General features: G+C 36.4%; 1 protein-coding gene across 1 annotated transcript in view; it reads right to left on the minus strand.

Annotated features, from left to right (window-relative positions):
* Nucleotides 1-16474, minus strand: part of SLC15A4 (solute carrier family 15 member 4) — a 29488-nt gene that overhangs the window by 11733 nt on the left and 1281 nt on the right. The window contains exons 2-5 of the mRNA XM_005145115.3: nt 8863-9158; nt 7906-8074; nt 6853-6930; nt 1939-2107 (exon numbers count right to left, since the gene is read on the minus strand). Coding sequence (XP_005145172.2) covers nt 1939-2107; nt 6853-6930; nt 7906-8074; nt 8863-9158 — 712 coding nt within the window. The remainder of the gene's footprint in view (nt 1-1938; nt 2108-6852; nt 6931-7905; nt 8075-8862; nt 9159-16474) is intronic.

Consider the following 16474-nt stretch of genomic DNA (forward strand, 5'->3'; position numbering starts at 1 on the left):
GTTTAAACTCTATAAATGAAGTAGATTTTCCAGTTGAATAACCTTAAATACTGCTGCTTAGAATTTACAATAAAATGCATGAAGCAGTGGCAGATGTTCATTAAATCTAATCAGTTTTATTCTCACAGTTTAGAAGATATTTAAAATAATCTAAACAACCTAATAGACAGCTTAGGTAGTGTCCACCATTAATGCCAGTTAGATAAGTAAGTTAAAATGGAAATATAGCACAAACAAATTAAGATACTTCCAAGATTGCAAGTTAAGATATTAATATCTTCATATGTTTAAGACTTTAATCAGTATCTTTCTCTCCAAGGCAAAAATGGTTGGAAGTAGTGTTTTATGCACATGAAAATATGGCTTCTATAAATACGCTTCTAAACATTTTATGAAACACAAACCAACAGAAGCATTCCACCCTGCTAGAAATAAAAAGAGTTTCCTAGGCCCCAGATTTGTCACCACTAAAGCTCTTAAACTGCTGTTATGACGAAGGGATGTTAAGTTACTCCAAAAGGTTAAACTTTCCAACCAGACTGCAGGTAACCACCCAAAGAATTAATCTTCTCAGTTTCTATATGGAAGAGTCAGGAGAGGATGAAACCAACAAAACCATGAGTTACATTTGTAGGTGAGTAGAAAACAAGGTGGCATTTGAAATTTTGAAGAATTCTGCTATAGCAACACATTCCCCAAATCAGCAATCACAGCTTCATATACTTTTCTTCTCCAGTACTAATAAAGAGAGAAACTGCTGGTTTTGTATTCACTTTTATATGTGAGCCAGCAGGTTCTATTTAAGGAGCTGACATTTAACTGTTTTACATCATCTTCTTTTGCTGGTAGCAGTGTCCTAAGTAATATGGAATAAGAGAAACATTCCTATTTTAAAGTTTAAATGACTTTGCTTTAAGAACTTTCCTTGCCTACATAGAAAGTGACCTTGGCCTAATAAGATAATTACCTCTCTTATTGAGAGAAATCTTAATAGCCGTATAAAATGTCCCTCTCTCTAAAATATAGGAGATTACAAGTGCTGAAATTAATTTATTTAATGCTATAATGCCTTATCAATAAGTTCATTACAGTGATACTAGGTGAAAGCTATAGCTTTCATGAAGCATTGCTCAGTTCCACATCAGCAGTGCTTAACAACTTTAAATCATCTCAAAAGCAGCTGATTTATGGTTCGAAGAGAGTTGCCATCTTTTTGCTCTCATGCTATAGCTAAGCTATTTTACACTACAGTAATTCCTAAACATTAGGGAACATTAAAGTAGGGGAGAAAAAACCTGGAGTATAAGGAAACTCTTGTTCAGCCATAACCTAACTTTATTATTTCAGATACAACAAAAGGATTTTAGGTAAAACTTCACTTTTTTAATACTCGGAAGTCAGAATCTATGAAGGAACAGAATTATTTCTGAATTAATTTGCTTTTCAGATTAAATTTCAGCTTAAAGATAGATTGTTAATAAATCAGAAAACATGGACTTCCATAATACCATAAAGTTTCATTTGAGATGACTAACAGCCTTGTAAATACTGGATGCTTTGTTCAGGCACTGATCATGAAGCTAAGAATTTGTTGAGAAAATATGGTCAGAAACCAAACAGTTCTTTTCTACCAAGCATACTAGAAAGTAACACTGTATGTGAAAACCTTACCCAACAAGTTGGTTTTAAAAGGTATGCTCAAAGACTATTTCAGGCAGGAAAAGTGGTCCAGTTCTTCCAACAACCATTCAAGAGTTTAGTAAGTCCTTGGGTAAAATCTCTTTCATTGTGAGAAATATATCCCTGCAGTTCCATTTAACTATCCCATGAAAAAGAATTCTGAATAATCTTAAAGATTCACAAAGGTTTTTTAAAAACGCTCTTGCAAATAGCTGAAAAAATAACTATGTAAGTAGATCTCTAAAGTTGTTTTCTTACCTGCAGCAAATGCAGAACACATTACAAAGAACATTCCAACTGCAATCCTCTTCAGTGAGGATGGAAGCAAGCCATTCCTCTTTAAAATGGGGTCCACCAATTTGTCTTTTAAGGGTATTAGGATGAGAATAAGCACTGCATCAAACATAGTCAACCAGGCTGCTGGAAACTGAATGGATAGATGACTTAAGTTAGCATTATCATACTTCAGAGATTGATTTTTACTATTATTTTTTACAAAAGAAAAATATTTTTGATGGAACACAGAGAGCCAAAATAACCTGCAGTGATAAACACTGTGAAAAGAAAAATGAATCTGTGTAAAAGCTGAGGAAAACAATCAGTTATATAGGTTTTCATTTAATTTGGCAGTTCATGATTCTGTTAGCTCAGAAGCACAACTGATTCCTCACCATAGTAACTCCAACAGTACTGCACATTCTCGCTTCCAAGATGCACCTTGAGCTGTGCTGAGGTGGGTGGGTGTTGGGGCTGTTGTTTTGGGTGTGGGGGTTTGTCTGGTGGGGGGGGGGGGAAGAAACGTTAAGGGATGGAGGAGCTTTCCACTAGAACTGAACATCAGCTATTCAGAGTGAAAAGGTTCTTTTCACAAATGCAAATTAATACTGCACATCGGAAAATGAGGACTAAGAAAAGGACTGGGCAGATGAAGAGTAAGAAAACAAGATGTAGAACTCAAAGATTATTGCAAAGGATTTTTTGGTAAGATTTCTAAGTTTCAGAGGGTCCATATTTTACAACCTTACTCTGAGTTAATTTTTGAAAGTAAAAGTTAACTAAAACTATATGAATTCCTTTTGAAAGAAGAGATGACCATTAGCGTTACTGCAACATCCAAGTTTTTCTGCATACAATCTGAAATACATTTAATGGAAAAAATCACTGTCCTTTGGGAGCTTTTCTGCCATTAGGACTTTTTTTAGCCATAGAAAACCTGTCTGATTGTGCCACTCAAATCTAGTAAACAAAATTGTGCAATTATTTAAATGAATACACCCCAAGATACATCTTTAAAAGCATTCAAAGTCAACATTAATGGCGCACAAGTCAGGAACTGATTTAATGCCATTAAATAGTCCCTACTGTTTTGCTCCCAGTGATACACTCCAGTTTGACAGAATTAAACTTTTTTTCTGCTCCAGTTATGAGAAATACTTAATAGTGAGGTTCTGTAGATCTATTATTAGGCTTAGAACTTTCAGAAATATGCCACAGAATAGTAGAAACAGAGTTTTACTAATGGAATACAAAATTCAATTAAAATTAAATTACACTTGTCAAATGAACAAATAATATGGTGGAAAACATGCATTTCTCATCTGCAAGAATCAGTAACTGACAGTAAGATTCCGTCTGTATGAATGAGACAATTTCTACCAAGCTTAATAATATTTAGCATCTGTTCAGAAACAACAGACAGTACAGGAAGATTTATAAACATGTTCTGGTTTTGGGGTATTTTTTATATTGCATTTAGAACAGTGTGAAACTGTACTATGCATCACACTGACTCCGTGACCCAAACTACAAGCACTGCTCAACCTATGTGTTTCAGACACATTCAGTTTTTGGTACTAAACTGTTTCTGTGTGTATGGAAACTTAAGGTTAAAATAGATGAATATTTTTCTAGAGATTATCCAGTCTGAGCAAGGGGCCTGTGGCAAGTCAAAGCTACAGCCAGAGTAACTGAAGTGGACAGCCACATTCCCTTAAGGCTGCAAATCTCAACCACTGCAAGTGTCTCAAAAACCCAAACCCTCAGCCTCTAACACAGTGTGGGCATATATCTCTCATTGGAGATTAGAACCCTGTTTCACTGAGTGGTTGTAGTCACTCCAGCATGGCTGACATGATGACAACCTGCAAAAACATGAGTTAGCAAAATGTGAGCCTTTAGATCTCGGTATGCTGAGCATGACTTGGCACTTTCACAGAGTCTGCACCAAGAGCAGTAAGTCTTTGACTGACATCAAGCCATGTCCATATTCAGCTTTGTCAAAAGCTCCAACTAGCATTAGAGCATATATGAGGACATTTTTAGCACCATCTGCATGCAGACATGTTGCAACAGCCACTAAACATACTATTGCTTTCTTGTTCTACATTACAGTTATCACTGCAGTTCTCCAAGGCACCCAAACAAATGCTTTCTGGTTTATAGTCTGGAAACCCCAAGAAGTGGATGATGATGGTAGAATATGAACTGATGAATGGTACAGTGATGATGGTAGAACTGAATTAATCCTAATCTCTCTTCAATGTTTTCTAGGCATTTTAAGATCATGCATTTGAAAAGGGGAGTAATAAGCTCATTTGGCTATATAAAACTATTCAGCAGTTTGCAACACAAGGTGACGTACATTGCTTAGCCATCTTCACTTGGGAAAATGCAGTGAATTCTGCTGAGTTAGTCAAATTCTTGCTTATTTTAAAACATTCAGCAAAACTTCAAACCTGTCAATTTCCCTCCCTCTCCCATTCACCTTTTTGCTTGCTTCAAATACCACACTAACCTTAACCTCTGTAACACTTTGTACAGAGACTGATTAGTGTAATTAGAGTCAAAGATGTAAGAATTGTTTCCCCTTGCTGAATCTGGTAAGAAAGACAAGAAATACCAAATGCTTCTGGCACTGCTGCATTTCATACAATCGATCACTTGGGTTTGGGGTTCTTTGGTGGTTTTGAGTTTTTCGTTGTGGTTTTTTTTTTGTTTAAAATTTATGTTTTTCCATTTTCAACTCTATCACGAGCCTGCAAATTAAAAGGGCATACATATATATCACTCTTTTCATTGCAAGAGGGAAATATATTAGTAAATATACTTGATTAGTATTGGGCAGAGGTACCTAAAACAGCTTAAAGAAAACCTAGGCCTGATAAGGTACAAAGCTACTCAGGTAAAACATTACATTACCACTCCTTTTCTTTATTACCTCAGAACACTTCCATTTGGAGAAACCAAACTAGTCAGAATTGCTTTCAAAGATACTGCCTACATAATATACGCTGCAGACCGGCATCCTTCGAGTAGACCACATACCAAGGAAGACAGCAAAAATCAGATTAACTTATTATTGACTTCTACTGTTAACGGTGTTAAACCACAGCAAGGTATTTCAAAATAAACCAAGAAGAGCAACACAACTGATGCGCTGTAGAAAAAGGAACCAGTCACTCTTACACAAGTTACAAAATCGTGGTGTAGAAGTATCAAGACAAACCAGGATTATTGTTCCATTACCCCTGTATTGAATTCTGCATACTGTAAGTAAACACTAGAACCAGGTAACTAACTTTTAAAGCTATACTTTCAAGTTAGAAAAAGTGGCTATATGGCATGAGTGGTATTTTAGTCTTGTCAGCAAAAACCACAAAAGACATTATTTTTCTGAACTAATTCCAACATAATACTCTACTTACAACTTGAAAACAATTCTAATACCCAAAAACATAATGGGGAAGGCTCAGTTTGATAACTGAAGCTCCACATTCATTTCCATAAAATAAATATTCAGACTGACAATGGGACTCTGAAGTCCTGTGTCCACTTTGGTAGAAGAAAGAAAAGCCACTTCTCTGGTCAAACTGACAATGTTCCAGCAAGACAGTCACATGTTTCATAATAACAGAAAAAATCCTAACAGTTCTTTTAAATGCAAGCAATAAATAAATATGAAAAGCTCAATGAATACAACAAAATGGGTTACATATCAAAACGTAAATGTGCTAACCTCTACTAAAGAATTAGGAATATACTAAAAAACCCCAATTGCCTTGAATGTTATCCACAAAATTGATGCAAGTAAAGCAGAAGCCTCAGATTAATTAGTTTGTTTTTTTTAAACAAGAAAATATCTTATGTTTAAATGAACATGCAACTCAAACACACCAAAACTTAACCTTGAGGGAAAAGTGGCCACAGAGTTCTGTGCCCAAAAGCTATGCAACAAAAACTACACAAACTGAGAACTCAGCTGAAGAACCTGACCTTAGATCCTTTTGTTGATGCATTTAACTGAAGAAGTCTCAGACTACCCTCTCTTTAATTTTTTGGTTTTAAACTATGTAAAAGTAACTAACTCACAGTGGGTTGGCTTAGAAGTCTTACTTAACCACTATCTTCCATTATGCCTTCAGCTATGACTCAAAGCAGTTCAGTTTTCAAGCACGTTCAAACAAAAATGAAATACAAGCATTTTTTTTATCTCTAAGAAGACTAAAGCCATTCTGTATTCTTGATATTAATTTAAAATAAAAGAAACTGATCTTTAAGGTCAGTTCAACCCAAACTCTATGATTCTAAACGTAATTTAAAACAGTTTCCTGTAGGCCTGTTAATACATTCATACTTTCTGTTTTTAATTCTCAGTACCATTTCTGCAAGTCCGTGATGCCAGCCTTTCTTGAAATACACTGATTGAACAACTATCTTCAATATGCTCAACTGATTCAAGGTAAAGTGAATACATATTAATTGAATAGTATAAAGTTACAAATGTATTCAGTTCTGAATTTGCAAGTAATAATGTTTCAGTTAAGTAGGGGTATTCCCACTGAGTCTGTATGAACGCTTCTGTACTACTAGCAACTGTGAAAACTTTGGGCATGTAGATTTAAAAGCTTTCTTCAGAGATCATACTTTGTTTACTGAAAGATAAAGACACTCTTAATTGAAGCAGTGAAAGTAACCTGAATACATACAAAACAGGCTGGTGTGAACTTCATATACTGGTAGGTATGCCAAAAATCTCTGTACTATGTGTCATGTTTCTAAATACCCAGTATCTGTGGTCATAGATTCTCCTTAGTCAGTACCTTAATTTCATGGGATTTTTGTACAATACTGTTTTGCATTTCAACTAAAGAAGCTTCTGTTTTGCCAGCTTACCGTATGAATAGAGTTGGTGTCATTTGATATTTCAGGAATTTTCAGATGGAGACTTTGCAATACATAGGTTGTCTGCATCTAGTAGTAGGAAAGATGAGATTACTTGGAGGAGGACTACTGTGAGCAAGATGTTTTTACATTTTAATCATTAGCAAAGATGGTAACAAAGGTAAAGTGCTACTATAGCAAAACAAAAAGAATTAGTGTCAGAACCTTGCAAGATTTTTTAACCCCTACATTTATTTTTACAAGCAAAGAATCATTCATGTCACTTTAAAAACAACTTCTGTGTATTTTTCTACCAAAACATATTTTGTATCCCAATTTCTCTTACAAAGACAGAAGAGACAGAAAGGAATTAATTAAAATGAAATCTGAACTGCTTACCCTGACCTATCTGAATCAACTACAAGATGAAACACAGCTCAAATATTTGTACAACTGTTAGTTTAAACTATCATTTTAGTTCCTTTTTTATTATCAAGTAAAAATACTATATGAAAGTATTCTTAGCAGCTGTTTCTCATCTCTCCATTTCAGGATGAGTTTCATATTTATGAGAGTCCTCAGAGAAACGTGAGGTTAGATGCTTTGGCATACTGGTAAGCTAATATAGCTTTCCACAATTTTAATTTTATCTAGCAAATAAAAGAAATCAGAAGCTATCATCACATAGCATTATTTTTTGCTAGTATAACATTATTAAAACAACTCCTGAGATGCAATCCCAGATGTGTGAAAGACAAGTAGTTAACATTATTGAACACATGGGTGTTAAACAAGTCAAACTGTCAATGCCAGAGTATTGAAAAATCTTCTTCAATACTCATCTTTAGAATCACTGCTACTGCTTCCCTGCAAAAGCTTTTGTGTGTTTCCTCCAGGTAACTGCTCAGGGGGGGAATTTTCAGACAGGACTTAGATTTATAACACAGACTCAGAACTGCAACTGCCAAGAGATCTTTCAAATGCAACTGGGAGGAGGAAGTTATGGCCCTTAAATTATGGTTTTAGACATGTAAAATAAAAATGAAATTATTTGGAACTACTCACTTGAAAATACACTGTCCAGTAAGGTATTAAAGCCAAAAAGACAGGGATAATCTTGACAAGAGCTTTCACATCTTCTACTTTATCTTCTCTGAATGGGCCCCCACGAGACAGCTTGGCCATCTCAAACAGGCTTTGCTTGCGAGGTTGCTGAAGTACTCCCTGGCTTTCGCTTTTGAGAAGAATTTGAAACGTTCAGTAAAGCAGCAACAAAACCTCAATATCTCATTATAAAAAGGTCACACATTTCCAAAAAACGTTACTTGTGTAAGTTACATTGGAACAACCAGACCAGAATGGATCATCAGCAGGTGAAAGCATAAGCTGAAAACTTCTATTATAAAGGTTTCTTTATTTCCCATCCTCACACCACCATGCATGAATAACTGTTACTGCAAATTCAGAACTTAAGAACAGGATCACAAGATACAGATTATTCTAATTCATTGAATTGTTTTGTAATCTGAATACATAGAAGTCCAACAGCATTCCATGGCCTTACTAAGAGTGGGGTAACCATTTGGAAAGCAAAATGTCAGTAGGCATTTTGGCTGTCCATCAGGCCACTCTGAATATTAAATGTAGATTATAGTGTTTTTTAAATCAGAACTCATCCCATAAACATATCTAAGCAGAGAAGAAAGTTAACTAATGCTTAAAGACACCTTGCTTAGATTATGTTATGCTTTCAGAAACTCTGATCTGGCAAGCCATAGCATTCAATCAAAACCAGCAGACTTGACCTTGCAGCACGCAGATCCAGTGATCTCAAGATGTGCCCCTCTCTCACTCCAGAAAGTATCTCCAGGAGTAAATTTTCCGGTTTCAGTTCTCAAAGCAAAATTGCATGTTCCAGTGTATTCCCTAGTGTGACTTCCTGCCATCTAGCTTGAACTAACTAGTTCCAACTCTTAGGCTGATTCACTGAATCCAGACTATACAAAAGAGCTCAATACACACCTATTAGTTGAATGTTCCACATGTCTCTTTCTTGAACAACAAGAATATGCGAGAATTTTAAACATGTCTGTGAAGGCACTACCATCAGGTGGTTTTGTGATGAAGAAACTCTGACCACATAAAAAAACCATGAATGAAATCCCAATGCAAACTGTTGGGATACTGTAGCCAATAACAAAGCTCACGTTCTGTTGAATGTATGCAATGCCTCCCAGAGACAGAATAGCTCCCAAATTAATGCTCCAGTAAAACCAATTAAAAAATCTTCTTGTGGCTTCTGGACCTCGATCTTTGACCTGGAAAAGATTAAAAAAAACAAGTCACTTTCTGAAGAAAACGAATCCTGTTTATTAGATTCCATTAAGTTCAATGCACGGAAGAGTTCAGGTTTAATTTAGAGTCATACTGAAATCACTGAATTTTTTTGGGCTTAGGATGATATTTGATGAAATGACACCTTACTGAGCTACCCCATTATATCAGTAACCTACTGCTATAAGTTTACTATAGGGATAAAATATGCCATAAAATACTGTAGCTTCCCATTAAGGCCATTATTATTTCTACTGCATTGTCTCTCGTTTGGTCATTTCTCTAAGACAAGGCTCACTCAGATTAACATCCCATAGTTCACAGAAGTTGAAATAACTTTCTTTTTTGGTAAAAAAGTTAACCTACCTGAAAATTAATTATTAGCATTGTAACAATTGCTTCTTAACTTGTCATAACCGATAACCTTATTCCATTTTCTAAGCCTCAAATGACTGCTCGGTAATTAAAGCACAAATTTAAACTTTAGCACAGTCCTAATGACTCTCATTAGAACATGAACTGAAGACTTGCCAGTCTGACATTTAAAAGCTAAATAAATAAATTTGGATTGCTTGAGGTGCCACAAAGTCCCAGTAAACATTTATCCTTCTATTAAGTCAGCACTGTTCATAGTGCTGTTTTCCTGCTTGGAGCTCTCAATGTGTCTCAAGTGAAAGCCATCCCTTGCTTACAAAACCATCCTGTAGAGTTCACTATCACTCTTTATTCTGTAGTGCCTACTGTAAGTCACCTATGTTTTGTAATTAAGTCACGGGAACCTAACATCACTCATAAGATGTGATGTAAGAGAAATCATGCAAGTTACAAATTTGAAAGACATTAAAAAGATCAATTAGTCTGTAGAAGAACTCATAATACTCTATTTGTCACTATTTTATGACTGAAAGGCCATTAATAATGGCTAGCAAGTCAGTGCTATGCACCAGTCCTGCTGACTCAGTTGTTCTTGATTTCTAATTGCAAGGTTCCCTTCCTCATTCGCCAGATCTTCAAAAGACCTGTGTTCAGTTTGCAATATGAAAAGCAGGCTATGCCCTGAAGTAAGTTTTTAATGTTGTCAGTTCTGATTTACAGCTTCAGGTTTCTCAGTGGTGCATAAATTCATCTGTATCATTTAACCATGCCTAACAAAAGAAACATTAAAGCACCTACTCCTATGCATAGTTAATAGCATTGTTAGGCATTCACATACGCCTGCTAGCATGTCAGACACAATCTTGGAGCCTCAACCCAAGAAATTTTGCCTTTCCAGTTTCAACTTGGTACTCCTCTCCTAATTTTAACAGTCAGCACATGCAGTAGTGTCTCAAACTAGGAATTCCTTCTGAACCCCAGATGTTAGAAAACAATAACATCATAAACACAGTGCTGTAAGTTACATAGAGTTAACAATCTATTTTATGAAGTTTCCATTTCTTCACCATAAAATCTTATAATTTCTGCAAGGAGGATGACTTCCCATCCTTCCTCTTACAAATGACCTTGCTCACATCTATGCAAAGAAAAGCTACGAGATGAAAGCAAACTTTGATACAGGTGAGAACAGGACAAGTACAGCATGATGCTTCCATCAGATTTTATCCCTGCCTCCAAACATTAGCTTATGAGAAACTTCCTGAACCAAAGATGGCTTCTATTACATAACAAACACAGTAGATCACCTCTCCATGAACTTGTCCATCCTCCCTCTGAACCCAGGTCAGTGCATAATACCCTGTGGTAAAAAGCTCCCCAGCTAATTACACAGTGAGAAGAACCACCTCCATCTGTCTTGAACCTGCCTTGTACTAGCTCACTCATTTTACGTAGTTCCAGGAAACAACAAAAGAGAGCTGAGCATTACCCCATCCCTGATCCATTTCTCCCTCTCCCCTGATCATTACTTCCACAAGCCACTGACACATTTTCCTTCTAGCTGCCTTTGCAGAGGTAAGAAGTTGTAGACTGTTTCATGATTCCTTGCATGGAAACTAATGACCACGTGTGTGGCCATTCTGTGAAGCTTTCTTCTCCATGTCCAGTATCCTTTTTGAAACAGAGTGACCAAAAAAGGAATGCAATGCTCAAAGGACAGACACATTGTCTGTCTTTCTTACAAAGAATAGAATCCATTTTCTGCTTCCTTATCAAAGTATATATACACACTAAAAACCACATCATAGCCACATCTGAAATGCCACTATGGTATTTAATTGACAAACATTACTAAATTAATAAAATTTACACTGAATTAGCTAGTGGGATATCCTGTCAAAGTGGCAGACCTATGAAGAAGTCTTACCAAAACCAAAAGACATGGTAGAGTTAAAAGGCAATCCTTGTAGCTCCTTCCAAACATCACATGAGCCACATAAAATAGGAGCTTTATTGCATTTACAGTGAACTGCTCAAAATTTCCCCCTCTGGGCTATTACTTGAGCTGTGTGACAGCACAGAATAGATCAGTCTACTCTTCATAAATAGACACTATCTTCTAATAAGGGACCAAGAAGAAAACAATGCGACAATTTTATTATTTTATCAGGGATAAGTATTTTTCACAAAACAGCAGGAATTCTCCTTTCTCCCCTTATGCTTGCACTGTTTTCAATCACTCAAGCACAAAGAAAAATCTATGGCTTCCTCTGCTCAATTTCATGTGTGCTCAAGCATAGCAGCACTCACACTGTGGTACCAGCATCACCAGCTTCATTGTTTTCTTAATATCCTACCAGCAACTGCAGTAGGAAAATGATGCACATTAATGGCATAAGTAATGGTTTGGGTCCTGGATAAAATCTGTCCTGTAGGCTAAGGGTTCCACGTCCCTACACTGAAAGTCAAAATAGGTATGTTTGAAAGATTCTGTACCCATCACAACACAAAGGTATGGAAAAGGTCACCTTCTTAGATTTACCATGTTTCAGTCAAACTCCTTACAACAGGAAAATACAAGTATTAGCCAAATGCCATGGCTAGAGTGCAAGGTCTCCTATCACAGCACAAAAACACTGCAGTAAACTTCTCCAAAGGTACCCTGACTGAAATGAACATTAGCACATATCTAATGCACACAATTTATTTGTTCTAGGTAACATATTGCTTTGCAAATGACCTGACATGCAGACATTTTCCACAGAATTTACCAGTGAGGGACAGCTGTCACTTATTTAATCAACTCCCATTGCATAATATCCAGTCCTGAGTCTCCAGTTCACTGTTCTGCATTCTTCAAACCTTACACAGCTGTTTTCCCTAGTAAATGGGATAGCACGTCATTCCCCAAGAACAATAAGAAACAATCCAGTAGTGCTTGTGCATCAATAAAGATACAGAATGACCTGTTGTACCATACAAGGAGCATCCCAACTGCCCTAATTTTTCCTTAGGCTGAATTTTAATTATTAAAAAAAAAAAAAATCACCTCCCAAACCTTTCCAAAAATTAAACAAAAAACACCAAAAAACTCCAACAACAAAGAAATTAAGGAAACAAGTGGCTCTGAGCAGTCTGGCCACAGCTGCTCTGTTGATCTCTGGCCACATGTCAATGCTGCCTGCGTTCAGGTGGGCCTCAAAAGAGGAAATAAAATAATCCTGCTACTTTCAAGACACCGAACATAACTTTTGCAAAAGAAAAATCTAACCTCTTGTTTTTCTACAGTCAAAAAGGTGTTTTATTTGATATATCCGAGAACTATCCTTTACATGTACTTAATCCAAATGCAGGAAGAAAAGCACGATGACATTCTGAGTTTTATAACTGGGACCTATGCAGCACTGCACTTCAAGATAGTAAAGAAATAGTTCTCAAAATAAAAAACTCTAACACATCACATATATCAGACTGATTATGGCCAGATAAGAAGTAATTTCAACCACAGTTTTCATGATAAAGAATCCTGAGTGCCTGGAACACTGTTATGGGAATTGTGTAGTCATTAGGTTATTTACAGCCACTTTCAGCAGAGGACACATCAGTTGCATAACTCTGCACTGCAGCATTGAACTCATTTAGGATATAAGGTTCACATCTTACAAGCAGAACAAAATTTTAAACGCAACTAGAACAGAGAGGAGAGTAATTAGATCTTTAGTTCTGACACCTGATTAAATGTCATTACAGATCCCTAACCAAGGGCAACTACCACAGCACAGCTATCCCTGAGGTTAATACTTAGACCTCATTCTAACTTAGAAGAAAGATGATCCCTTGCTGAATTATCCCTCCCTTGGATTTTAAACTGCAACATCTTTCTTAGGAGATGATCCAAAGCAGTTTGTATGGCTTGACACTAAAAATATTATAAAGCTCAAACATTAAGATTCTATTAGATTCTCCTGATTTTTATGTAAAGAGGTATGCATCTATATGAGCACCGTGGCTTCTCCATAGCTCCCATTAGATGCTTTGCTTTGTCGCAAAGTAGTTTCCTAGCTCTCTAAGGCAGTTTCAAAGAAATGGTCATCCACAGGATTTATTTTTGCCACAGCTAGTGACTATCTGGTGCCTACCATTCCACTGTGACATCTGATTTGGCATCATCTGCTAATGATCTCAAGTATTTCCTAAACCACAACATTTCAGAGTTCCAGTATGTCATAATCTTTCCTCTCCCCCTCTTCACATCACAGCCAATGCAAAGCTATGACCTCCTGTTTGACTCACATAAAAGTAGAAAGATTAGAAGTTACTGACATTAGCAGTTTCTGCAATCAACTGACAGTCACAAGTGACAAATGTAACAAAAAACCCCAAACTTATCCTGGCCAACTATGTGAACAGCCACACAACAGAGCAAGGATGAAAACAGAGAAGCTTGCCATTGTCCTTAGCGCACAAAAGAAAGCACAATAACAGTTTTCCACAGTCAAATTCACACTTGGAGAATTCTGACCACCTAATCCATCATTACAGACACCAGTTAGTCTTTGAGAGGATCTGGAGAGAGCTCAGTACCAGAGCTGCTACATAATTGCAGATTTTTATACTAAAATTTGGCTAGTCCACATTTAAAGCCTGCTTCCTGTCACTAATGTCACATCTGTTCTGCTTCTGCTGGAAACAGAAACAAATTAGTACTGCCCATGTGAGTGCCACAACTGCAGATTTTAAACTGTTACCTACAGTCTTAGATGGTTGCAGTCTCCCAGGAAGTTCAACAACAAAGTAACTTGCAGTTAGTGATGTTCAAGTTACTACACAGTCCTGCATCCTTCCCCAGAGGCTGGAAAATCTAAGTTCTACAAATAAATGCTGAAAAATCACTCTAAAGCCATCCAATAGCACTCTGCATCTGGTGATCCTACTGCAACAACAATGGTTTTAGCAAAGACAGATTTTTGAAGGTTATGGACTGATAGATTAGTGAATGTGGTCCAATTCATAAAGAAGATAGAATGTGGTTTAAAACTAGCATCTCTAATCACCATAACCCCAAAACAGATTCATTTATCATTACTTTGATTATTATAGCTGATACTAGATCAGAAGTCTACTACTAATATCAGCTTCAATGCTGAAGCTAAACTAGCTTTCACAATAATGAGGGAAAATCATATTGTTTCCTAAGTACAGAAAGTCACAAACTGCTGCATAGAACAGGAAGTGACAGCAAAACACTGGCACTTAAAAGGGGAACTGGAAAGTGCCAGGTTATACACATCACATGATTATAAACACTATTCTGAGAACCATCAGTTCAGATTTAGACCAGTATGACATATCAATCTGAACTTCTAGAAAAACAGTTAAAGTAAAGCTGGTCTGTGCCTAGTTTCCAGTCACTGGTTTTTTGCTAACCTGACTGGGGAAAGTTACTCTATACTAAGCCTACTTAGTCACTTGTAACAGCAGTTCTAAAAGTACCCATTTAACAGAAGTTAAGAAACTATATCCCTTTAACTTTAGAGGAAAATAAATACTGGAATTCAGTTCCCAATTTCCACAAAGTGATTCTTTTCTTCAAAAGAAAATCATCTTCATTATATTTGGGCTCAAATTATAGATCATACATTAAAACTAAAAAAAACTTACACTGTAATTTTTAAGAGATCTGCAAACAGTATAATCTACAATATCTGAAAGTTGGTTCATGTCAGCTAAAAACATTATATACAATTCATATATTCCTTTGGTATTTAAGGGAAAGAGGACAAATCTCATCAGCATGTGTCCAGCCAAAACACATCTGCATTGTATTCTGGCCTCCCAAGAATGTGACTCTGGAAGACAGACTTTGTTCTCAGCAACACATATCCATTTACCCAGCAGTTTGCTGCATTTCGATGCATGAAGAAGGCACCCAAGAGGACCCAAAACTGCACAACAATGTAAAGTGGTATGCGGTAACATATTTAATAATAGATAAGTCAGAAAACCAGAGAAGGGGAAAAAATTCAGTCTTTGGGAGAGCTCTACTGATTATTATGAACCAGAAAGGAGTATTTCTTTTGTTTTACCCTACACAAATCACTGTGAATTATCTGCAACCCTATCCAAAACCTGCTTTATGTGAAATCCTGGGGGAAAAGCCTTTAGAAAATCCAGCTACAACAGCTACAGTTACACTGGCAATGGTTCTTCTTTTGCTCTGATCCTGCAATTATTTATCTCTTATATTTAACGTTTATAAAGTGTTCTGGGGATAAGCAGTCAGCTTTGAAAAACACCTTACAAGATAAAGTCATATTAAAGCTATTTCACTTGATGGGCTCATGCTGGCTTAAACAGAACCAGTACACTGGGGACACACAATCCTAGGCTATAATAATGATTTACATTTATATACTGCCTTTCACCCAGAACTCCAGAATTTATAATATATCAAGTGCAAAAAATTACAGATGTAAACTACAAATTAGATAACAGAGGTATGTTTGGCAAAGATCCTGTGGTAGATTCTACCTCTCACAAAGAATTTCATGGTGTTTCTGATACCTGCTCTAACCAGAACTTAATGAGCCACTAAACATACCTGCGACTGTATGAAGGTATTTTCCTTGCCTTGTCATCAAAACCAGTTTGGTTAGAAAACCTGTTCATATCCAACCATCTGAAATTCTCAATTTGTAAAGCTGAAATTATACTCCAACATCCACTATCTTAGCAGAAGATTGTAAAATGAATAGGTTTATATATATATATATGCAACAATACATTCCAATAGATATTTAATTATGAGCTGTATCTCAAATGTTTTTCATAAAGCCACTTGGTTCTGCAGTGATGATCCAATGAATGACATCACTGAAATGATGATGTGAATAAGGTCACTTGACAGGACATGTCCTTATGAGAA

This window comes from Melopsittacus undulatus, chromosome 12, assembly GCF_012275295.1.
Source record: "Melopsittacus undulatus isolate bMelUnd1 chromosome 12, bMelUnd1.mat.Z, whole genome shotgun sequence".
NCBI lineage: Eukaryota > Metazoa > Chordata > Aves > Psittaciformes > Psittaculidae > Melopsittacus > Melopsittacus undulatus.